General features: G+C 45.7%; 1 protein-coding gene across 1 annotated transcript; it reads left to right on the top strand.

Moving 5' to 3' along the window:
• The first annotated feature begins 1,561 nt into the window (after nt 1–1,561).
• Nucleotides 1,562–26,405, top strand: LOC121843191. The gene is made up of 15 exons (XM_042312791.1): nt 1,562–1,714; nt 3,314–3,423; nt 10,674–10,806; nt 11,669–11,762; nt 11,919–12,020; nt 12,227–12,275; nt 12,907–13,075; nt 15,236–15,361; nt 17,618–17,680; nt 19,834–19,956; nt 21,250–21,268; nt 21,653–21,746; nt 21,833–21,965; nt 26,223–26,276; nt 26,402–26,405. Exons 2-15 carry the CDS (start codon nt 3,327–3,329, stop codon nt 26,403–26,405), a joined length of 1,260 nt encoding a protein of 419 aa, XP_042168725.1. The 5' UTR covers nt 1,562–1,714; nt 3,314–3,326.

Genomic DNA, 26,405 nt, shown 5'->3' with positions numbered 1-26,405 from the left:
CCGGGCTTGGAGAGACCTGGGCTGGGAGGACTCCAGGTCTGGTCTCTCCCTTCCACACTGGCCGGGCTGGCAGGACTTCAGGTCCGCTGGTCCTTGCAGAAGACGCTGTACCGGGAAGAGAGGCAGGAGGTTGGACAAGAGGAGAGGAGGATGTGGGAGGAGGAAGAGAGGCAGGAGGCTGGGCAGGAGGAGGAGGAGGATGAGGGAGGAGGAAGAGAGGCTGGGCACAAGGAGTAGAGGCAGGAGGAAGAAAGGGAGGAGAATAGGCAGGAGGAGGTGATGCAGGAGGAGAATAGGCAGGAGGCCGGGCAGTGTAATGACATCACACAGTACTGGTACTTGTGTGTAATGACTCATCAGCGAAAACAACGTAGTAATGTCAGGCAGCCTGTCATTTTTGTGTTTATACTTTATACTTTATACTTTTTCATAACGGCAACCACAATGGATAAAATGACTGGCGGAGAAACAATTGGAACCATTTCCATGTTTTGACCACTAGGTTTTATGGGTAGTATGACATTTCCACTGTTGGGGCTCAACAACGGCACGGATACAACGATGAGCCCTCTATTCATCTCTATGGCAATTACACCCATAGAGATATAATGAATAGAACGGTCTTGGAACCTCTAACCCTTGGCAATCTGACCGGTGAACCCATTGGTGGACACACACAATGGCTGCCTGGTATTGTGATGCGATCATTTCCGTGGTAATGTAGAATGTTCATTCTATTGATGTTTAACTGATGTGCTTCATGCAATGGAAGGTATTGTTTTGTAATGTTTGTTTAGTTTGTATTGGATTTTTCTGGGATGATTTGTATTTATTAAGGATCCCCATGAGATGACCCCCCCCCCTCTTCCTGGGGGTCCAGCAACATTAAGGCAGTTATGTAGTCATGGCTCTATGTAGTACTGTGCGCCTCCCATAGTCTGTTCAGGACAAACCTCTGGTGGCATGTCTTGTAAACTGTGTGCTAGTCGTTTAAACAGACACCTCGGTGGATTCAATATGTCAATACTGCTCACAAATACAAGTAGTGATGAAGTCAATCTCTCCTCCACTTTGAACCGGGAGAAATTAACATGCATATTATTAATGTTAGCTCTCTGTGTACATTTAAGGGCCAGCCAAATCAACAAATCCCAGCACATATTGATGGGTACACTTCCTGCTTTTACTTCCTGCTTTGCCCCTATGTGCTCGCAATGTCTGCCAGTCCAACCATTATGCCATCGTTGGGGACCGCCGTTCTATTCATTATATTTCTATGATTATAACCTTTTCGTCTGGGTCGTCACTCTTTACTACTGCCACAAAGTCATAACCCCGCTTAAACCTTAACCTTAATCAAAGTGCTAAAACCGAACTTTGAATGAAGACCCAAAAAGTTGAATACATTTTTTTTACGACGAAAATTCACATTTTTAACGTTGTTGCCGTGGTAACTAGGGAACGCTTCTCGGCCGGTCGCCAAGGTGACGCGATATCCGTCACGTCCGGTCTGAGGTTTCCGGAACCCGGCGCGAAAAAATAAATTCAACAGGAAAACAAAAGTCGTGAGAAGGAGCCGTCCCCCTTTTTTTGTTGTTGGATGAACTACTTTTAATTAATTTACTCCTTATATATATTGCATCTAACGGTGTCGGTTTCTCACTCTTTATAACCCGTATTGTCAACTAAGAAGTGATCCACTTTTCAAGCAAAGGTAACTTTAACTAACTAGTCACATCCGCTTTTGATACTCCTTTAAGTATGAAAATAAACATGTGTTTTCTCTGGTCAAAGTTGTGTGTTTTGGGTTGTGTCGAGGCTGAGTTAGTTGGTTAGATATTGAATAGGATTAGTTAGCCTCTGTGCACCTTCATCAATTATCTATTTATCTCCACCATTCAGAATTGAAAGTAATAGTTTGTTTCCCCCTAACTAGTGACATTAAACTAGTTGTTTACAGATCATTTTATAGAAGTTGAAGCAGTGAGGTTTTATAGTGAAGGACATACAATGCAGTGTGGTTTATAGTGAAGGATATACAATGCAGTGTGTATACAATGCAGTGTGGTTTATAGTGAAGGATATACAATGCAGTGTGGTTTATAGTGAAGGATATATAATGCTGTGAGGTTTATAGTGAAGGACATACAATGCAGTGTGGTTTATAGTGAAGGATATATAATGCTGTGAGGTTTATAGTGAAGGACATACAATGCAGTGTGGTTTATAGTGAAGGATATACAATGCAGCGTGGTTTATAGTGAAGGACATACAATGCAGTGTGGTTTATAGTGAAGGATATATAATGCTGTGTGGTTTATAGTGAAGGATATACAATGCAGTGTGGTTTATAGTGAAGGATATATAATGCAGTGAGGTTTATAGTGAAGGATATACAATGCAGTGTGTGGTTTATAGTGAAGGATATATAATGCTGTGTGGTTTATAGTGAAGGATATATAATGCAGTGTGGTTTATAGTGAAGGATATACAATGCAGTGTGGTTTATAGTGAAGGATATACAATGCAGTGTGTGGTTTATAGTGAAGGATATACAATGCAGTGTGTGGTTTATAGTGAAGGATATACAATGCAGTGTGGGGTTTATAGTGAAGGATATACACTGCAGTGTGGTTTACAGTGAAGGATATACAGTGCAGTGTGGTTTATTGTGAAGGATATACAGTGCAGTGTGTGGTTTATAGTGAAGGATCTATAATGCAGTGTGGTTTATAGTGAAGGATATATAATGCAGTGTGGTTTATAGTGAAGGATATACACTGCAGTGTGGTTTAGAGTGAAGGATATACAATGCAGTGTGGTTTATAGTGAAGGATATACAATGCAGTGTGGTTTATAGTGAAGGATATACAGTGCAGTGTGTGGTTTATAGTGAAGGATATATAATGCTGTGAGGTTTATAGTGAAGGACATACAATGCAGTGTGGTTTATAGTGAAGGATATATAATGCTGTGTGGTTTATAGTGAAGGATATACAATGCAGTGTGGTTTATAGTGAAGGATATACAATGCAGTGAGGTTTATAGTGAAGGATATACACTGCAGTGTGGGGTTTATAGTGAAGGATATACAATGCAGCGTGGTTTATAGTGAAGGATATACAATGCAGTGTGGTTTACAGTGAAGGATATACAGTGCAGTGTGGTTTATAGTGAAGGATCTATAATGCAGTGTGGTTTATAGTGAAGGATATATAATGCAGTGTGGTTTAGAGTGAAGGATATACACTGCAGTGTGGTTTAGAGTGAAGGATATACACTGCAGTGTGGTTTATATAAATATATTTTGCAGGTTGTTTGGAGACATGAATCCAGAAGACGTGGTTATCATTCTCAGTGATGATGATGATGATGTGTCCATCAACGACTCGGTCTACATCGTCGAAGACATCCAGAACAACGGTAAGACGTCAGCAAAAATAGTTTGTAGGAAGATAAAAGGGGAAAGAACAGGGAAGTGAAAGGAGAGAACTCAAGATAACCACGTCAGCACTTCCTAAAATCCAGAGTGTCAACCTCTGTGAACTTTAGTCCAGTGCTTTCTATATCTATATCATCTATATCTATATCATCGATACCATCTATACCTATATCATCTATATCTATATCATCGATACCATCTATATCTATATCAACTATATCTATATAATCGATACCATCTATATCTATATCATCTATATCTATATCATCGATACCATCTAAATCTATACCATCTATATCTATATCATCGATACCATCTATACCTATATCAACTATATCTACATCATCGATATCATCGATAACATATATCTATATCACCTATATCTATATCATCGATACCATATATCTATATCATCTATATCATCGATAACATATATCTATATCATCTATAGCTATATCATCGATACCATCTATATCTATATCAACTATATCTATATCAGCTATATCATCGATAACATATATCTATATCATCTATATCTATATCATTGATACCATCGATACCATCATCATCATCGATACCATATATATCTATATCATTGATAACATATATCTATATCATTGATAACATATATCTATATCATTGATACCATATATATCTATATCATTGATAACATATATCTATATCATTGATACCATATATATCTATATCTATATCATCTATATCTATATCATCTATATCTATATCATCTATATCTATATCATCTATATCTATATCATCGATAACATATATAATCTATATCATCTATCCATATCATCGATACCATATATCATCTATATCTATATAATATATCTATATCATCTCCATCTATATAATCGATGCCATATATATCTATATCTATATAATCTATATATATATATCATCTATATCATCGATACCATATATATCTATATCATCTATATCTATATCATCGATACCATATATAATCTATATCATCTACATCTATATCATCTACATCTATATAATCTATGCCATATATATCTATATCATCTATGCCATATATATCTATATCATCTATACCATATATATCTATATCATCTATGCCATATATATCTATATCATCTATGCCATATATATCTATATCATCTATGCCATATATATCTATACCATATATATCTATATCATCTATGCCATATATATCTATATCATCTATACCATATATATCTATATCATCTATACCATATATATCTATATCATCTATACCATATATATCTATATCATCTATACCATATATATCTATATCATCTATACCATATATATCTATATGGTCTGTTCAATACAGCCACAGCAGGGATGACGGGCTTCATTCTCCCTTCATTCATTCATCTATACCATATATATCTATATCATATGACGGGCTTCATTCTCCCTTCATTTCTGAAGAAAATCACTAACAGGCCGATTGACTTGAGTCTCTTTCAACTTTCGAGTGCCTATCTAATATAACAAGACAGCTAAATCATTTGAATGATTTGAGCTGAAGTCTGTGTTGCACTTTGAATAATCAACCACAGACATGCCTGTCTGAACTCTGAACTCTGAACCAGTCTGGAAGCTGACTGCTGTATTTATGATGGCGGTAGGAGAGCAACTGTGGGTAGGTCTGCTTAATGTGTCTGTGTGTGTGTCTGTATACACAGTGTACAAAACATTAGGAACACCTGCTCTTAAACACCTGCTCTTTTTAAGGAGGTAGATCAGATTTAATATTGCAAACTGAAGCTTCCATCAATGTAATTGTCTTCATCATTTCCATATATTTTTTTGTAAATATATCATGCAGTAGATCAGTCTAAACCCCTGTGGTCTCTGTATCCCCTGTGTATATAGTATACCCAGTAGATCAGTCTAAACCCCTGTGGTCTCTGTATCCCCTGTGTATATAGTATACCCAGTAGATCAGTCTAAACCCCTGTGGTCTCTGTATCCCCTGTGTATATAGTATACCCAGTAGATCAGTCTAAACCCCTGTGGTCTCTGTATCCCCTGTGTATATAGTATACCCAGTAGATCAGTCTAAACCCCTGTGGTCTCTGTATCCCCTGTGTATATAGTATACCCAGTAGATCAGTCTAAACCCCTGTGGTCTCTGTATCCCCTGTGTATATAGTATACCCAGTAGATCAGTCTAAACCCCTGTGGTCTCTGTATCCCCTGTGTATATAGTATACCCAGTAGATCAGTCTAAACCCCTGTGGTCTCTGTATCCCCTGTGTATATAGTATACCCAGTAGATCAGTCTAAACCCCTGTGGTCTCTGTATCCCCTGTGTATATAGTATACCCAGTAGATCAGTCTAAACCCCTGTGGTCTCTGTATCCCCTGTGTATATAGTATACCCAGTAGATCAGTCTAAACCCCTGTGGTCTCTGTATCCCCTGTGTATATAGTATACCCAGTAGATCAGTCTAAACCCCTGTGGTCTCTGTATCCCCTGTGTATATAGTATACCCAGTAGATCAGTCTAAACCCCTGTGGTCTCTGTATCCCCTGTGTATATAGTATACCCAGTAGATCAGTCTAAACCCCTGTGGTCTCTGTATCCCCTGTGTATATAGTATACCCAGTAGATCAGTCTAAACCCCTGTGGTCTCTGTATCCCCTGTGTATATAGTATACCCAGTAGATCAGTCTAAACCCCTGTGGTCTCTGTATCCCCTGTGTATATAGTATACCCAGTAGATCAGTCTAAACCCCTGTGGTCTCTGTATCCCCTGTGTATATAGTATACCCAGTAGATCAGTCTAAACCCCTGTGGTCTCTGTATCCCCTGTGTATATAGTATACCCAGTAGATCAGTCTAAACCCCTGTGGTCTCTGTATCCCCTGTGTATATAGTATACCCAGTAGATCAGTCTAAACCCCTGTGGTCTCTGTATCCCCTGTGTATATAGTATACCCAGTAGATCAGTCTAAACCCCTGTGGTCTCTGTATCCCCTGTGTATATAGTATACCCAGTAGATCAGTCTAAACCCCTGTGGTCTCTGTATCCCCTGTGTATATAGTATACCCAGTAGATCAGTCTAAACCCTGTGGTCTCTGTATCCCCTGTGTATATAGTATACCCAGTAGATCAGTCTAAACCCCTGTGGTCTCTGTATCCCCTGTGTATATAGTATACCCAGTAGATCAGTCTAAACCCCTGTGGTCTCTGTATCCCCTGTGTATATAGTATAGATCCCAGTAGATCAGTCTAAACCCCTGTGGTCTCTGTATCCCCTGTGTATATAGTATACCCAGTAGATCAGTCTAAACCCCTGTGGTCTCTGTATCCCCTGTGTATATAGTATACCCAGTAGATCAGTCTAAACCCCTGTGGTCTCTGTATCCCCTGTGTATATAGTATACCCAGTAGATCAGTCTAAACCCCTGTGGTCTCTGTATCCCCTGTGTATATAGTATACCCAGTAGATCAGTCTAAACCCCTGTGGTCTCTGTATCCCCTGTGTATATAGTATACCCAGTAGATCAGTCTAAACCCCTGTGGTCTCTGTATCCCCTGTGTATATAGTATACCCAGTAGATCAGTCTAAACCCCTGTGGTCTCTGTATCCCCTGTGTATATAGTATACCCAGTAGATCAGTCTAAACCCCTGTGGTCTCTGTATCCCCTGTGTATATAGTATACCCAGTAGATCAGTCTAAACCCCTGTGGTCTCTGTATCCCCTGTGTATATAGTATACCCAGTAGATCAGTCTAAACCCCTGTGGTCTCTGTATCCCCTGTGTATATAGTATACCCAGTAGATCAGTCTAAACCCCTGTGGTCTCTGTATCCCCTGTGTATATAGTATACCCAGTAGATCAGTCTAGTCTAAACCCAGTCTAAACCCCTGTGGTCTCTGTATCCCCTGTGTATATAGTATACCCAGTAGATCAGTCTAAACCCCTGTGGTCTCTGTATCCCCTGTGTATATAGTATACCCAGTAGATCAGTCTAAACCCCTGTGGTCTCTGTATCCCCTGTGTATATAGTATACCCAGTAGATCAGTCTAAACCCCTGTGGTCTCTGTATCCCCTGTGTATATAGTATACCCAGTAGATCAGTCTAAACCCCTGTGGTCTCTGTATCCCCTGTGTATATAGTAGTCTAAACCCAGTAGATCAGTCTAAACCCTGTGGTCTCTGTATCCCCTGTGTATATAGTATACCCAGTAGATCAGTCTAAACCCCTGTGGTCTCTGTATCCCCTGTGTATATAGTATACCCAGTAGATCAGTCTAAACCCCTGTGGTCTCTGTATCCCCTGTGTATATAGTATACCCAGTAGATCAGTCTAAACCCCTGTGGTCTCTGTATCCCCTGTGTATATAGTATACCCAGTAGATCAGTCTAAACCCCTGTGGTCTCTGTATCCCCTGTGTATATAGTATACCCAGTAGATCAGTCTAAACCCCTGTGGTCTCTGTATCCCCTGTGTATATAGTATACCCAGTAGATCAGTCTAAACCCCTGTGGTCTCTGTATCCCCTGTGTATATAGTATACCCAGTAGATCAGTCTAAACCCCTGTGGTCTCTGTATCCCCTGTGTATATAGTATACCCAGTAGATCAGTCTAAACCCCTGTGGTCTCTGTATCCCCTGTGTATATAGTATACCCAGTAGATCAGTCTAAACCCCTGTGGTCTCCCCTGTATCCCCTGTGTATATAGTATACCCAGTAGATCAGTCTAAACCCCTGTGGTCTCTGTATCCCCTGTGTATATAGTATACCCAGTAGATCAGTCTAAACCCCTGTGGTCTCTGTATCCCCTGTGTATATAGTATACCCAGTAGATCAGTCTAAACCCCTGTGGTCTCTGTATCCCCTGTGTATATAGTATACCCAGTAGATCAGTCTAAACCCCTGTGGTCTCTGTATCCCCTGTGTATATAGTATACCCAGTAGATCAGTCTAAACCCCTGTGGTCTCTGTATCCCCTGTGTATATAGTATACCCAGTAGATCAGTCTAAACCCCTGTGGTCTCTGTGTCCCCTGTGTATATAGTATACCCAGTAGATCAGTCTAAACCCCTGTGGTCTCTGTATCCCCTGTGTATATAGTATACCCAGTAGATCAGTCTAAACCCCTGTGGTCTCTGTATCCCCTGTGTATATAGTATACCCAGTAGATCAGTCTAAACCCCTGTGGTCTCTGTATCCCCTGTGTATATAGTATACCCAGTAGATCAGTCTAAACCCCTGTGGTCTCTGTATCCCCTGTGTATATAGTATACCCAGTAGATCAGTCTAAACCCCTGTGGTCTCTGTGTCCCCTGTGTATATAGTATACCCAGTAGATCAGTCTAAACCCCTGTGGTCTCTGTATCCCCTGTGTATATAGTATACCCAGTAGATCAGTCTAAACCCCTGTGGTCTCTGTATCCCCTGTGTTATAGTATACCCAGTAGATCAGTCTAAACCCCTGTGGTCTCTGTATCCCCTGTGTATATAGTATACCCAGTAGATCAGTCTAAACCCCTGTGGTCTCTGTATCCCCTGTGTATATAGTATACCCAGTAGATCAGTCTAAACCCCTGTGGTCTCTGTATCCCCTGTGTATATAGTATACCCAGTAGATCAGTCTAAACCCCTGTGGTCTCTGTATCCCCTGTGTATATAGTATACCCAGTAGATCAGTCTAAACCCCTGTGGTCTCTGTATCCCCTGTGTATATAGTATACCCAGTAGATCAGTCTAAACCCCTGTGGTCTCTGTATCCCCTGTGTATATAGTATACCCAGTAGATCAGTCTAAACCCCTGTGGTCTCTGTATCCCCTGTGTATATAGTATACCCAGTAGATCAGTCTAAACCCCTGTGGTCTCTGTATCCCCTGTGTATATAGTATACCCAGTAGATCAGTCTAAACCCCTGTGGTCTCTGTATCCCCTGTGTATATAGTATACCCAGTAGATCAGTCTAAACCCCTGTGGTCTCTGTATCCCCTGTGTATATAGTATACCCAGTAGATCAGTCTAAACCCCTGTGGTCTCTGTATCCCCTGTGTATATAGTATACCCAGTAGATCAGTCTAAACCCCTGTGGTCTCTGTATCCCCTGTGTATATAGTATACCCAGTAGATCAGTCTAAACCCCTGTGGTCTCTGTATCCCCTGTGTATATAGTATACCCAGTAGATCAGTCTAAACCCCTGTGGTCTCTGTATCCCCTGTGTATATAGTATACCCAGTAGATCAGTCTAAACCCCTGTGGTCTCTGTATCCCCTGTGTATATAGTATACCCAGTAGATCAGTCTAAACCCCTGTGGTCTCTGTATCCCCTGTGTATATAGTATACCCAGTAGATCAGTCTAAACCCCTGTGGTCTCTGTATCCCCTGTGTATATAGTATACCCAGTAGATCAGTCTAAACCCCTGTGGTCTCTGTATCCCCTGTGTATATAGTATACCCAGTAGATCAGTCTAAACCCCTGTGGTCTCTGTATCCCCTGTGTATATAGTATACCCAGTAGATCAGTCTAAACCCCTGTGGTCTCTGTATCCCCTGTGTATATAGTATACCCAGTAGATCAGTCTAAACCCCTGTGGTCTCTGTATCCCCTGTGTATATAGTATACCCAGTAGATCAGTCTAAACCCCTGTGGTCTCTGTATCCCCTGTGTATATAGTATACCCAGTAGATCAGTCTAAACCCCTGTGGTCTCTGTATCCCCTGTGTATATAGTATACCCAGTAGATCAGTCTAAACCCCTGTGGTCTCTGTATCCCCTGTGTATATAGTATACCCAGTAGATCAGTCTAAACCCCTGTGGTCTCTGTATCCCCTGTGTATATAGTATACCCAGTAGATCAGTCTAAACCCCTGTGGTCTCTGTATCCCCTGTGTATATAGTATACCCAGTAGATCAGTCTAAACCCCTGTGGTCTCTGTATCCCCTGTGTATATAGTATACCCAGTAGATCAGTCTAAACCCCTGTGGTCTCTGTATCCCCTGTGTATATAGTATACCCAGTAGATCAGTCTAAACCCCTGTGGTCTCTGTATCCCCTGTGTATATAGTATACCCAGTAGATCAGTCTAAACCCCTGTGGTCTCTGTATCCCCTGTGTATATAGTATACCCAGTAGATCAGTCTAAACCCCTGTGGTCTCTGTATCCCCTGTGTATATAGTATACCCAGTAGATCAGTCTAAACCCCTGTGGTCTCTGTATCCCCTGTGTATATAGTATACCCAGTAGATCAGTCTAACTGCAGCAGGTCACATGATCCTGAAGGAGAAGAGGACCTGGTCGTGACCTTCTGTCAGAGAGGAGAGGTGCTGCCTCACGCACGCTATGACTGTACCGCACACACCTTCACGTGAGTCACGCGCAAACCTTCACATGAGAGAGACACACACACACCTTCACGTGGGAGACACACACACACCTTCACGTGAGAGACACACACACCTTCACGTGAGAGACACACACACACACCTTCACGTGAGAGAGACACACACACACACACCTTCACGTGGGAGACACACACACACACCTTCACGTGGGAGACACACACACACACCTTCACGTGGGAGACACACACCTTCACGTGAGTGACACACACCTTCACGTGGGAGACACGCACCTTCACGTGAATGACACACACACACCTTCACGTGAGTCACGCGCAAACCTTCACGTGAGAGAGACACATCTTCACGTGAGAGACACACACACCTTCACGTGAGAGACACACACACCTTCACGTGAGAGACACACACACACACCTTCACGTGAGAGAGACACACACACCTTCGCGTGAGAGAGACACACACAACTTCACGTGAGAGAGACACACACACCTTCACGTGAGAGTTACACACACCTTCACGTGAGAGTGACACACACGTGAGAGAGACCCACACACACCTTCACGTGAGAGAGACCCACACACCTTCACGTGAGAGAGACCCACACACCTTCACGTGAGAGAGACCCACACACACTTTCACGTGAGAGACACACACACACCTTCAAGTGAGAGAGACCCACACACCTTCATGTGAGAGACACACACACACTTTCACGTGAGAGAGACACACACACAACTTCACGTGAGAGAGACACACACTTTCATGTGAGACACACCTTCATGTGAGAGACACACACACATATTTTCACGTGAGAGACACACACACACACTTCTCTGCTTTCTAACATCAACGTCTCCTCTCCTCCAGACCAACAGACAGTGATGTAGGAGGACCAATAGAATCCAACCAGCTCTTCTGTCACCAGTGCTTCTGTTACGTCTGTGACAAGGTCGCCTCGGAGGTGAGCTGTGTGAGGGAGACGTGAAGGTAAACTCTGTAGAGCTGTCAGAGAGATGTGAAGGTAAACTCTGTAGAGCTGTCTCAGAGAGATGTGAAGGTAAACTCTGTGTGTGTGTGTGTGTGTGTGTGTGTGTGTGTGTGTGTGTGTGTGCTGCAGTGTTCTGTGTGGACTGTGTCAGGAGTGTGCCACTGCAACGCCCATAAGAGGAGTGTGTTCTGGAGCAACAAGAGAGACAAGGTGGTTCTGGGATACCTTCAGGTCAGTTTAACCTTCAGGTCAGTTTAACCTTCAGGTCAGTTTAACCCTTAACCTTCAGGTCAGTTTAACCTTTAACCTTCAGGTCAGTTTAACCTTCAGGTCGGTTTAACCTTTAACCTTCAGGTCAGTTTAACCCTTAACCTTCAGTTCAGTTTAACCTTTACCCTCCTGTCTGTCTGTCTGTCTTTTCATTTAACTTTCTGCAGATGTTTAACTTCAACCTGCTGGAGATCGACAGCGACCTCCGACTGGCAGGTAGACCAAGACACACACACAATGTCCATCCATTACTACACACACACACACACACACACAATGTCCATCCATTACTACACACACACACAATGTCCATCCATTACTACACACACACACAATGTCCATCCATTACTACACACACACACAATGTCCATCCATTACTACACACACACACAATGTCCATCCATTACTACACGCACACACACACAATGTCCATCCATTACTACGAGCCCTACACACACACACACACACACACACAATGTCCATCCATTACTACGAGCCCGACACACACACACACACACACACACGCAATGTCCATCCATTACTACGAGCCCGACACACACTCACAATGTCCATCCATTACTACGAGCCCGACACACACACACACACACACACACACACACACACACACACACACAATGTCCATCCATTACTACGAGCCCGACACACACACACACACACACACACACACACACGCAATGTCCATCCATTACTACGAGCCCGACACACACTCACAATGCCCATCCATTACTACGAGCCCGTTCTCCCCAATTAAGGTGCCACCAACCACCTGTGCTGTACACACACACACACACACACACACACACACATCTGTGTTCTGTGTGTGTAGAGTCCTTACTGCTGCAGTTGGAGGAGGAGTTGTCCAAAGAGTACGCCTCCTTCCAGAGGGGCATGGCTGTGAGGGGATTGGCTGTCCAATGTGCCTGTCACTGCCACACAGCCAATCGTTTGGAATGCGGGAACTGCCATTCAAATCACCTGCTGCTACTGGTCTACGAGTAAGACTCCCTTGTTCCATCGTTAATATCCTGTTACTATGGGGACTGTTACTATGGGGATTATTACCATGGGGAGTATTACTATGTTGGACTGGGGAGTATAACCATGTTGGACTGGGGAGTATTACCATGTTGGACTGGGGAGTATTACCATGTTGGACTGGGGAGTATTACCATGTTGGACTGGGGACTGGGGAGTATTACCATGTTGGACTGGGGAGTATTATCATGTTGGACTGGGGAGTATTACCATGTTGGACTGGGGACTGGGGTGTATTACCATGTTGGACTGGGGAGTATTACCATGTTGGACTGGGGACTGGGGGGAGTATTACCATGTTGGACTGGGGAGTATTACCATGTTGGACTGGGGAGTATTATCATGTTGGACTGGGGAGTATTACCATGTTGGACTGGGGAGTATTACCATGTTGGACTGGGGAGTATTACCATGTTGGACTGGGGAGTATTACCATGTTGGACTGGGGAGTATTACCATGTTGGACTGGGGAGTATTACCATGTTGGACTGGGGAGTATTACCATGTTGGACTGGGGAGTATTACCATGTTGGACTGGGGAGTATTACCATGTTGGACTGGGGAGTATTACCATGTTGGACTGGGGAGTATTACCATGTTGGACTGGGGAGTATTACCATGTTGGACTGGGGAGTATTGGCATGTTGGACTGGGGAGTATTGTTGGACTGGGGAGTATTATGTTGGACTGGGGAGTATTACCATGTTGGACTGGGGAGTATTACCATGTTGGACTGGGGACCATGTTGGACTGGGGAGTATTACCATGTTGGACTGGGGAGTATTACCATGTTGGACTGGGGAGTATTACCATGTTGGACTGGGGAGTATTACCATGTTGGACTGGGGAGTATTACCATGTTGGACTGGGGAGTATTGGGGAGCATGTTGGACTGGGGAGTATTACCATGTTGGACTGGGGAGTATTACTGTTGGGACTGGGGATTACCATGTTGGACTGGGGAGTATTACCATGTTGGACTGGGGTGTATTACCATGTTGGACTGGGGAGTATTATCATGTTGGACTGGGGAGTATTACCATGTTGGACTGGGGAGTATTACCATGTTGGACTGGGGAGTATTACCATGTTGGACTGGGGAGTATTACCATGGGAGTATTATCATGTTGGACTGGGGACTGGGGAGTATTACCATGTTGGACTGGGGAGTATTACCATGTTGGACTGGGGAGTATTACCATGTTGGACTGACTGGGGAGTATTACCATGTTGGACTGGGGAGTATTACCATGTTGGACTGGGGAGTATTACCATGTTGGACTGGGGAGTATTACCATGTTGGACTGGGGAGTATTACCATGTTGGACTGGGGAGTATTACCATGTTGGACTGGGGACTGTTGGGGGAGTATTACCATGTTGGACTGGGGAGTATTACCATGTTGGACTGGGGACTGGGGAGTATTACCATGTTGGACTGGGGAGTATTACCATGTTGGACTGGGGATTACCATGGGGAGTATTACCATGTTGGACTGGGGAGTATTACCATGTTGGACTGGGGACTGGGGAGTATTACCATGTTGGACTGGGGAGGGGACTGGGGAGTATTACCATGTTGGACTGGGGAGTATTACCATGTTGGACTGGGGAATGGGGAGTATTACCATGTTGGACTGGGGAGGGGAGTATTACCATGTTGGACTGGGGAGTTGGACTTATTACCATGTTGGACTGGGGAGTATTACCATGTTGGACTGGGGAGTATTACCATGTTGGACTGGGGAGTATTATCATGTTGGACTGGGGAGTATTACCATGTTGGACTGGGGGGGAGTATTACCATGTTGGACTGGGGAGTATTACCATGTTGGACTGGGGAGTATTATCATGTTGGACTGGGGAGTATTACCATGTTGGACTGGGGAGTATTACCATGTTGGACTGGGGAGTATTACCATGTTGGACTGGGGACTGGGGAGTTGGACTGGGGAGTATTACCATGTTGGACTGGGGAGTATTACCATGTTGGACTGGGGAGTATTACCATGTTGGACTGGGGACTGGGGAGTATTATCATGTTGGACTGGGGAGTATTATTACTTATTTACTGTTTTCTGTTGTTTGTGTTAATTTTTGTGGTGTGTGTGTGTGTTGCAGTTATTCGCAGGTGTTTGAGTGTGTGTGCCGCTTCCTTGGACGTGCGGAGAGAGAGAGACCGAGAGCAGCAGCTGTTATGAGACTTGGAGCAGCTCAACTCTTCATTACACACTGTCAACCTCCTGGGTACACACACACACACACACACACACACACACCCCACACCACACCACACCACACACACACTGATTTCACAATTGGCTCATAAGATTCCTTTTTCAAACAGTCCTGTGGCCATTTTAATCAAAATCCCTGACTAAAACATTCCCCCCACACAAAGTTTAAATCACCTGTACAGTTACCAAGACTAATGGTTTAAACCCCCACCGTTCACCCAAATGGTATGCTCCTACAGACAGTGAGTCACATGTCCTTGTCATGCTATATGAAGCAGGCAGTCAGGCATCAAGGCATTCAGTGACTAGTGACCTAAGTAACTTTGAGCCATGTTATGATGGTCGGTGCCAGTTCCAGTATCTCAGAAATGTCTGCCCTCCTGGGCTTTTCACGCATTACAGTGTCTAGGGTGACGAACAAAACACATCCAGTCAGCGGCAGGGTGAAAACAGCTTGTTGATGAGAGGGGTCAAAGGAGAACGGCAAGAATGGTGCAAGCTAACAGGCGGGCCACAAACAGACAAATAACGGTGCAGAACGGCATATCAGAAACTCAGTCGGTCCTTATCACAGATTGACTATTTCAGCAGACTATCAGATTAAAAACAAGAAGAAGCAGCTCCAGTGTGCACGCCATCACCAACACTGGACAATTGAGGAGTGGGAAAACACTGCCTGGTCCGACGAATCTGTTCCACCACGCTGATGGAAGAGTCAGGGTTTGATCCATGGACCCATCCTGCCTGGTGTCAACGGTACAGGCTGGTGGAAGAGTCAGGGTTTGATCCATGGACCCATCCTGCCTGGTGTCAACGGTACAGGCTGGTGGAAGAGTCAGGGTTTGATCCATGGACCCATCCTGCCTGGTGTTAACGGTACAGGCTGGTGGAAGAGTCAGGGTTTGATCCATGGACCCATCCTGCCTGGTGTCAACGGTACAGGCTGGTGGCGGTGGTTTAATGGTGTGGGGAGTGTTTTTCCCTGTCACACGTTTAGGTCCCTTGTTCCCCAATTGATCAACATGTCCATTCCCCCCGAAGAATTCAGGCTGTTCTGAATAATTCATGTTACAATACAAGTCCCTGGAGAAGGATGTACTTGGACATATCAGAGTAGGGGTCTGTGCCGGCCACCACATTCAATAGGACATAGGACGTTAATGGTTTCATTACCAGAAGATGCTAATGGTTTCAGAAGATGCTAATGGTTCCAGAAGATGCTAATGGTTTCGAAGATCCAATGTTTTCAGAAGATGCTAATGGTTTCAGAAGATGTTAATGGTTTCAGAAGATGCTAATGGTTCCAGAAGATGTTAATGGTTCCAGAAGATGCTAATGGTTTCAGAAGATGTTAATGGTTCCAGAAGATGCTAATGGTTTCAGAAGATGCTGATGGTTTCAGAAGATGTTAATGGTTTCAGAAGATGTTAATGGTTCCAGAAGATGCTGATGGTTTCAGAAGATGTTAATGGTTTCAGAATATTGAAGTGTCCGTTTGGATGCGGAGTGCTGATGATCATTTTGGCCAAACACTTCATTACCCCCAAACGATCCAACATAGGTCTTCACTACCCCCTAGTGATCCAACATAGGACCACCACATTCAATAGGACATAGGACTTCATGGGTATCACTTCCAGATCCTGTACCTTCCAGATCCTGTACCTTCCAGATCCAGTACTTTCCAGATCCAGTACCTTCCAGATCCAGTACCTTCCAGATCATATACCTTCCAGATCCTGTACCTTCCGGATACTGTACCTTCCAGATACTATACCCCTTTTTCTCCCCAATTTCGTGGTATGCAATTGGTAGTTATTCTTGTCTCATTGCTGCAACTCCCGTACGGACTCGGGAGGCGAAGGTCGAGAGCCGTGCGTCCCCACGAAACACAACCCAACCAAATCATACTGCTTCTTGACACAATGCCCACTTAACCCGGAAGCCAGCCGCATCAATGTCCCGGAGGAAACAATGCACACCTGGCGACCAAGTCAGCGTGCCCTGTGCCCGGCCCGCCACAGGAGTCGCCAGTGCGAGATGGGACGAGGACATCCCTGCCGTCCAAACCCTCCCCTAACCCGGCGACACTGGTCTCCCGGTCGCGGCCGGCTGCGACAGAGCCTGGACTCGAACCCTGAATCTCTAGTGGCTGTGATGCAGTGCCTAAGACCACGGCACCATTCGGGAGGCTTCACACTTCTAATATGACTAAATCTGCCTCGACGTCTAACCCCTGACTTCTGTGACCTCTAACCCCTAACAGACCAGTGATTTCCCATCATCTTGAGGCCAGGACAGCGGAGGCCCTGCCCTTGCTGCTAACCAGGTACACACACACACACACCAAATCCCATATGGACCCCTACACCCTAAAGCACGTGGCGATCTCAGGTATTTGGGATAGGGGAATAGCTCCACCTTGCATTCTGATAATCTTGGTAAGTTTCAACATATTGCTGAGACTCATCAAATTCTCTCAGACCTCCACAAGTGGTATAGGGTGTAGGGTCTAGGAGTCCATTTAGGACTGGGTAACACCATAGGGTCTAGAGGTCCATTTAGGACTGGGTAACACCATAGGGTCTAGAGGTCCATTTAGGACTGGGTAACACCATAGGGTCTAGAGGTCCATTTAGGACTGGGTAACACCATAGGGTCTAGAGGTCCATTTAGGACTGGGTAACACCATAGAGGTCCATTTAGGACTGGGTAACACCATAGGGTCTAGAGGTCCATTTAGGACTGGGTAACACCATAGGGTCTAGAGGTCCATTTAGGACTGGGTAACACCATAGAGGTCCATTTAGGACTGGGTAACACCATAGAGGTCCATTTAGGACTGGGTAACACCATAGAGGTCCATTTAGGACTGGGTAACACCATAGAGGTCCATTTAGGACTGGGTAACACCATAGAGGTCCATTTAGGACTGGGTAACACCATAGAGGTCCATTTAGGACTGGGTAACACCATAGAGGTCCATTTAGGACTGGGTAACACCATAGAGGTCCATTTAGGACTGGGTAACACCATAGAGGTCCATTTAGGACTGGGTAACACCATAGAGGTCCATTTAGGACTCCATTCCATTTAGGACTGGGTAACACCATAGAGGTCCATTTAGGACTGGGTAACACCATAGAGGTCCATTTAGGACTGGGTAACACCATAGAGGTCCATTTAGGACTGGGTAACACCATAGAGGTCCATTTAGGACTGGGTAACACCATAGAGGTCCATTTAGGACTGGGTAACACCATAGAGGTCCATTTAGGACTGGGTAACACCATAGAGGTCCATTTAGGACTGGGTAACACCATAGAGGTCCATTTAGGACTGGGTAACACCATAGAGGTCCATTTAGGACTGGGTAACACCATAGAGGTCCATTTAGGACTGGGTAACACCATAGAGGTCCATTTAGGACTGGGTAACACCATAGAGGTCCATTTAGGACTGGGTAACACCATAGAGGTCCATTTAGGACTGGGTAACACCATAGAGGTCCATTTAGGACTGGGTAACACCATAGAGGTCCATTTAGGACTGGGTAACACCATAGAGGTCCATTTAGGACTGGGTAACACCATATAGGTCCATTTAGGACTGGGTAACACCATAGAGGTCCATTTAGGACTGGGTAACACCATAGAGGTCCATTTAGGACTGGGTAACACCATAGAGGTCCATTTAGGACTGGGTAACACCATAGAGGTCCATGTAGGACTGGGTAACACCATAGGGTCTAGAGGTCCATTTAGGACTGGGTAACACCATAGAGGTTCATTTAGGACTGGGTAACACCATAGGGTCTAGAGGTCCATTTAGGACTGGGTAACACCATAGAGGTCCATTTAGGACTGGGTAACACCATAGAGGTCCATTTAGGACTGGGTAACACCATAGAGGTCCATTTAGGACTGGGTAACACCATAGAGGTCCATGTAGGACTGGGTAACACCATAGAGGTCCATGTAGGACTGGGTAACACCATAGGGTCTAGAGGTCCATTTAGGACTGGGTAACACCATAGAGGTTCATTTAGGACTGGGTAACACCATAGAGGTCCATTTAGGACTGGGTAACACCATAGGGTCTAGAGGTCCATTTAGGGCTGGGTAACACCATAGGGTCTAGAGGTCCATTTAGGACTGGGTAACACCATAGGGTCTAGAGGTCCATTTAGGACTGGGTAACACCATAGAGGTCCATTTAGGACTGGGTAACACCATAGAGGTTCATTTAGGACTGGGTAACACCATAGAGGTCCATTTAGGACTGGGTAACACCATAGGGTCTAGAGGTCCATTTAGGACTGGGTAACACCATAGGGTCTAGGGGTCCATTTAGGACTGGGTAACACCATAGAGATCCATTTAGGACTGGGTAACACCATAGCGATCCATTTAGGACTGGGTAACTTGTCTCTGTGTGTGTGTGTGTCTCTGTGTGTATCTCTGTGTGTCTCTGTGTTTTCAGGGTAATGGAGGCGGTGCGGAGACAGATGGTGGAGTGTGACTTCAGTCCAGAGTTTCTCCAGAAACTTCAAGGTTTCTACCAGACCCTCCCCCTACCTCCCAGCTGCATCGCTCTGAGAAACAGGTACAGACCAGACCCTCCCCCTACCTCCCAGCTGCATCGCTCTGAGAAACAGGTACAGACCAGACCCTCCCCCTACCTCCCAGCTGCATCTCTCTGAGAAACAGGTACAGACCCTCCCCTACCTCCCAGCTGCATCTCTCTGAGAAACAGGTACAGACCCTCCCCCTACCTCCCAGCTGCATCTCTCTGAGAAACAGGTACAGACCAGACCCTCCCCCTCCCCTACCTCCCAGCTGCATCGCTCTGAGAAACAGGTACAGACCCTCCCCCTACCTCCCAGCTGCATCTCTCTGAGAAACAGGTACAGACCAGACCCTCCCCCTACCTCCCAGCTGCATCTCTCTGAGAAACAGGTACAGACCCTCCCCCTACCTCCCAGCTGCATCGCTCTGAGAAACAGGTACAGACCAGACCCTCCCCCTACCTCCCAGCTGCATCTCTCTGAGAAACAGGTACAGACCCTCCCCCTACCTCCCAGCTGCATCGGTCTGAGAAACAGGTACAGACCCCCCCCTACCTCCCAGCTGCATCTCTCTGAGAAACAGGTACAGACCCTCCCCCTACCTCCCAGCTGCATCTCTCTGAGAAACAGGTACAGACCAGACCCTCCCCCTACCTCCCAGCTGCATCTCTCTGAGAAACAGGTACAGACCAGACCCTCCCCCCCCCTACCTCCCAGCTGCATCTCTCTGAGAAACAGGTACAGACCCTCCCCTACCTCCCAGCTGCATCGCTCTGAGAAACAGGTACAGACCCTCCCCCCCCTTCCTCCCAGCTGCATCTCTCTGAGAAACAGGTACAGACCAGACCCTCCCCCTACCTCCCAGCTGCATCTCTCTGAGAAACAGGTACAGACCCTCCCCCTTCCTCCCAGCTGCATCGCTCTGAGAAACAGGTACAGACCCTCCCCCTTCCCCCAGCTGCATCGCTCTGAGAAACAGGTATAGACCCTCCCCCTTCCTCCCAGCTGCATCTCTCTGAGAAACAGGTACAGACCAGACCCTCCCCCTTCCTCCCAGCTGCATCGGTCTGAGAAACAGGTACAGACCCTCCCCCTACCTCCCAGCTGCATCTCTCTGAGAAACAGGTATAGACCCTCCCCCTACCTCCCAGCTGCATCTCTCTGAGAAACAGGTACAGACCCTCCCCCTACCTCCCAGCTGCATCTCTCTGAGAAACAGGTACAGACCCTCCCCCTACCTCCCAGCTGCATCGGTCTGAGAAACAGGTATAGACCCTCCCCCCCCTTTCAGTGTTAAAGGGACAGACCGTTAATATGTGTGTTTGTTCCAGGCTGTGTGTTCTCCCCCTGGTCAGATGTCCTGCTGGTCTCAGTGTTAAAGGGACAGACCGTTAATGTGTTTGTTCCAGGCTGTGTGTTCTCCCCTGGTCAGATGTCCTGCTGGTCTCAGTGTTAAAGGGACAGACCGTTAATGTGTATGTTTGTTCCAGGCTGTGTGTTCTCCCTGGTCAGATGTCCTGCTGGTCTCAGTGTTAAAGGGAAAGACCGTTAATATGTGTGTGTGTGTTCCAGGCTGTGTGTTCTCCCTGGTCAGATGTCCTGCTGCTCTCAATGTTAAAGGGACAGACCGTTAATGTGTGTGTTTGTTCCAGGCTGTGTGTTCTCCCCTGGTCAGATGTCCTGCTGGTCTCAGGTGTTAAAGGGACAGACCGTTAATGTGTATGTTTGTTCCAGGCTGTGTGTTCTCCCTGGTCAGATGTCCTGCTGGTCTCAGTGTTCAAGGGACAGACCGTTAATGTGTTTGTTCCAGGCTGTGTGTTCTCCCCTGGTCAGATGTCCTGCTGGTCTCAGTGTTAAAGGGACAGACCGTTAATATGTGTGTGTGTTCCAGGCTGTGTGTTCTCCCCTGGTCAGATGTCCTGCTGGTCTCAGTGTTAAAGGGACAGAACGTGGCGGGGATCCGACCAGGAAAAGGGAAGAAGGAGCCGCTGACTGAATCTGCCGCTGTTGTCCTGCTGAGAGCTGAAACATTACAGAGACTCAACAGGTATTTACCATCACAATCAATATCTGCAACTGGTCCACCAGGTCATTTATAGGTTTTCCTACTTACAAAGCATGTAGAGGTCTGTTCATCAGTCAACTGGTCCACCAGGTCATTTATAGGTTTTCCTACTTACAAAGCATGTAGATGTCTGTTCATCAGTCAACTGGTCCACCAGGTCATTTATAGGTTTTCCTACTTACAAAGCATGTAGAGGTCTGTTCATCAGTCAACTGGTCCACCAGGTCATTTATAGGTTTTCCTACTTACAAAGCATGTAGAGGTCTGTTCATCAGTCAACTGGTCCACCAGGTCATTTATAGGTTTTCCTACTTACAAAGCATGTAGAGGTCTGTTCATCAGTCAACTGGTCCACCAGGTCATTTATAGGTTTTCCTACTTACAAAGCATGTAGAGGTCTGTTCATCAGTCAACTGGTCCACCAGGTCATTTATAGGTTTTTCTACTTACAAAGCATGTAGAGGTCTGTTCATCAGTCAACTGGTCCACCAGGTCATTTATAGGTTTTCCTACTTACAAAGCATGTAGAGGTCTGTTCATCAGTCAACTGGTCCACCAGGTCATTTATAGGTTTTCCTACTTACAAAGCATGTAGAGGTCTGTTCATCAGTCAACTGGTCCACCAGGTCATTTATAGGTTTTCTACTTACAAAGCATGTAGAGGTCTGTTCATCAGTCAACTGGTCCACCAGGTCATTTATAGGTTTTCCTACTTACAAAGCATGTAGAGGTCTGTTCATCAGTCAACTGGTCCACCAGGTCATTTATAGGTTTTCCTACTTACAAAGCATGTAGAGGTCTGTTCATCAGTCAACTGGTCCACCAGGTCATTTATAGGTTTTCCTACTTACAAAGCATGTAGAGGTCTGTTCATCAGTCAACTGGTCCACCAGGTCATTTATAGGTTTTCCTACTTACAAAGCATGTAGAGGTCTGTTCATCAGTCAACTGGTCCACCAGGTCATTTATAGGTTTTCCTACTTACAAAGCATGTAGAGGTCTGTTCATCAGTCAACTGGTCCACCAGGTCATTTATAGGTTTTCCTACTTACAAAGCATGTAGAGGTCTGTTCATCAGTCAACTGGTCCACCAGGTCATTTATAGGTTTTCCTACTTACAAAGCATGTAGAGGTCTGTTCATCAGTCAACTGGTCCACCAGGTCATTTATAGGTTTTCCTACTCACAAAGCATGTAGAGGTCTGTTCATCAGTCAACTGGTCCACCAGGTCATTTATAGGTTTTCCTACTTTCAAAGCATGTAGAGGTCTGTTCATCAGTCAACTGGTCCACCAGGTCATTTATAGGTTTTCCTGCTTACAAAGCATGTAGAGGTCACACCATCACACACACACCATCACACACACACCATCACACACACACACACACACACACCATCACACACACCACTCACACACACACCATCACACACACCATCACACACACTCACCATCACACACACACCATCACCACACTCACCACCACACACACACCATCACACACACATCACACACACATCACCACCACACACACACCAACACACACAACACACACCATCACACACACACATCACACACACACCATCACACACACAACCATCACACACACACCATCACACACACCATCACACACACACATCACACACACACCATCACACACACACACATCACATCACACACCACACACACATCACACACCATCACCACACACACCATCACACACCAACACACACCACACACACACACACACACATCACACACCACACACACACACATCACACACACACACACCACACACACACACACCATCACACACACACATCACACACCATCACACACACACACCATCACACACACACACACCATCACACACACACCATCACACACACACACACCATCACACACACATCACACACACACCATCACACCACCACACACCACACACACACACACCATCACACACCATCACACACACACACCATCACACACACACACACACACACACTCACACACACACCATCACACACACCATCACACACACCATCACACACACACACCATCACACACACACCATCACACACACACCATCACACACACCATCACACACACACCATCACACCATCACACACACACCATCACACACATCACCATCACACACACCATCACACACACACCATCACACACACACACCATCACACACACACACATCACACACACACACCATCACACACACACACACATCACACACACACACCATCACACACACCATCACCATCACACACACACACCATCACACACACACCATCACACACACACCATCACACACACACACACACACCATCACACACACACCATCACACACACACCATCACACACACACACCATCACACACACACACCCATCACACACACACACACACCATCACACACACACACACCATCACACACACACACATCACACACACACACACACCATCACACACCATCACACACACACACACCATCACACACACACACACCATCACACCCATCACACACCACACACCATCACACACAAACCATCACACACACACACATCACACACACACACACCATCACATACCATCACACACACACACACACCATCACACACCATCACACACCATCACACACACAACACACACCATCACACACCATCACACACACACACCACACCACCATCACACACCATCACACACAACACACACCATCACACACACACCAACACACACCATCACACACCAACACACACCATCACACACCATCACACACCATCACACCAACACACACCATCACACACCACACACACCATCACACACACCATCACACACACACACACACCATCACACACCACACACACACCATCACACACCACACACACCATCACACACCAACACACACCATCACACACACACACCATCACACCATCACACACACACACACCATCACACACACACATCACACACATCACACACACACACACACACACACACCATCACACACACAACACACCATCACACACCATCACACACACTCACACACACACCATCACACACCACACCATCACACACACACCATCACACACACCATCACACACACACACACACACACCATCACACACACACCATCACACACACACCTGTCACCATCACACACACCATCACACACACTCACCATCACACACACCATCACACACACACCATCACACACACACACCACACACACACACACCATCACACACACACCACACACACACACCATCACACACACACATCACACACACACCATCACACACACACCATCACACACACCATCACACACACATCACACACACATGATACCATCACACACACACATCACACACACACCATCACACACCATCACACTGTACTGTACATCACAGTTGACCATCACCTTACAGGTGGTTCACATTTCACACACTGTTCACACACACACACACCATCACACACCATCACACACACACACCATCACACACACACACCATCACACCATCACACACACACACCCATCACACATACTACCTGTTACTGCACACACATCACACACACACCATCACATACCATCACACACCAACACACACCATCACACACCATCACACCACCATCACACAGCATCACACACACACCAACACACACCATCACACACCATCACACACACCATCACACACCAACACACACCATCACACAACAGGTACACAGGTAGATCACACACCAACACACACCATCACACACCAACACACCATCACACACCAACACACACACACACACACACCATCACACACACACACACCAACACACGCCATCACACACCATCACACACACCATCACACTCCAACACACACCATCACACACCAACACACACCATCACACCATCACACACACACACACACCATCACACACACACCATCACACACCATCACACACCAACACACCATCACACACACACACACACACACACACACACACACACACACACACACACACACACACACACACCCACCATCACACACACCAACACACACACACACCATCAGGTCACACACACACACACACACCATCACACACACACACACACCATCACACACACACACACACACACACACACACACACACACACACACACTATCACACACACACACACCATCACACACCATCACACTGTACATGATATTTCCTTATTTTGTTTATTTCTGTTTGTCTGTAGGTACAGGGAGTTGACCTGTTACCTGAAGGTGGTTCATAGTGGGAACACAGAACTGTGAGTCACTGTCTACCTGTTACTCTGTTACTCTGTATCTACCTGTTACTCTGTATCTACCTGTTACTCTGTATCTACCTGTTACTCTATATCTACCTGTTTGTGTGTTACCCTCTCTGTAACAGGTAG

The sequence above is a fragment of the Oncorhynchus tshawytscha genome, unplaced genomic scaffold (genome assembly GCF_018296145.1).
Source record: "Oncorhynchus tshawytscha isolate Ot180627B unplaced genomic scaffold, Otsh_v2.0 Un_contig_1518_pilon_pilon, whole genome shotgun sequence".
Taxonomy (NCBI): domain Eukaryota; kingdom Metazoa; phylum Chordata; class Actinopteri; order Salmoniformes; family Salmonidae; genus Oncorhynchus; species Oncorhynchus tshawytscha.
Note: the sequence above shows the minus strand (reverse complement) of the source record. Positions and strands in the feature narration are given on the sequence as shown.

Excerpts from the sequence above, each read along its gene's own strand:
- LOC121843191 (XM_042312791.1), top strand. The coding sequence starts at position 3,327 with ATGAATCCAGAAGACGTGGTTATCATTCTCAGTGATGATGATGATGAT. Across the intron at positions 12,021-12,226 it reads TGGTTCTGGGATACCTTCAG|ATGTTTAACTTCAACCTGCT; the intron begins GTCAGTTTAACC and ends AACTTTCTGCAG. Across the intron at positions 15,362-17,617 it reads ACACACTGTCAACCTCCTGG|ACCAGTGATTTCCCATCATC; the intron begins GTACACACACAC and ends AACCCCTAACAG.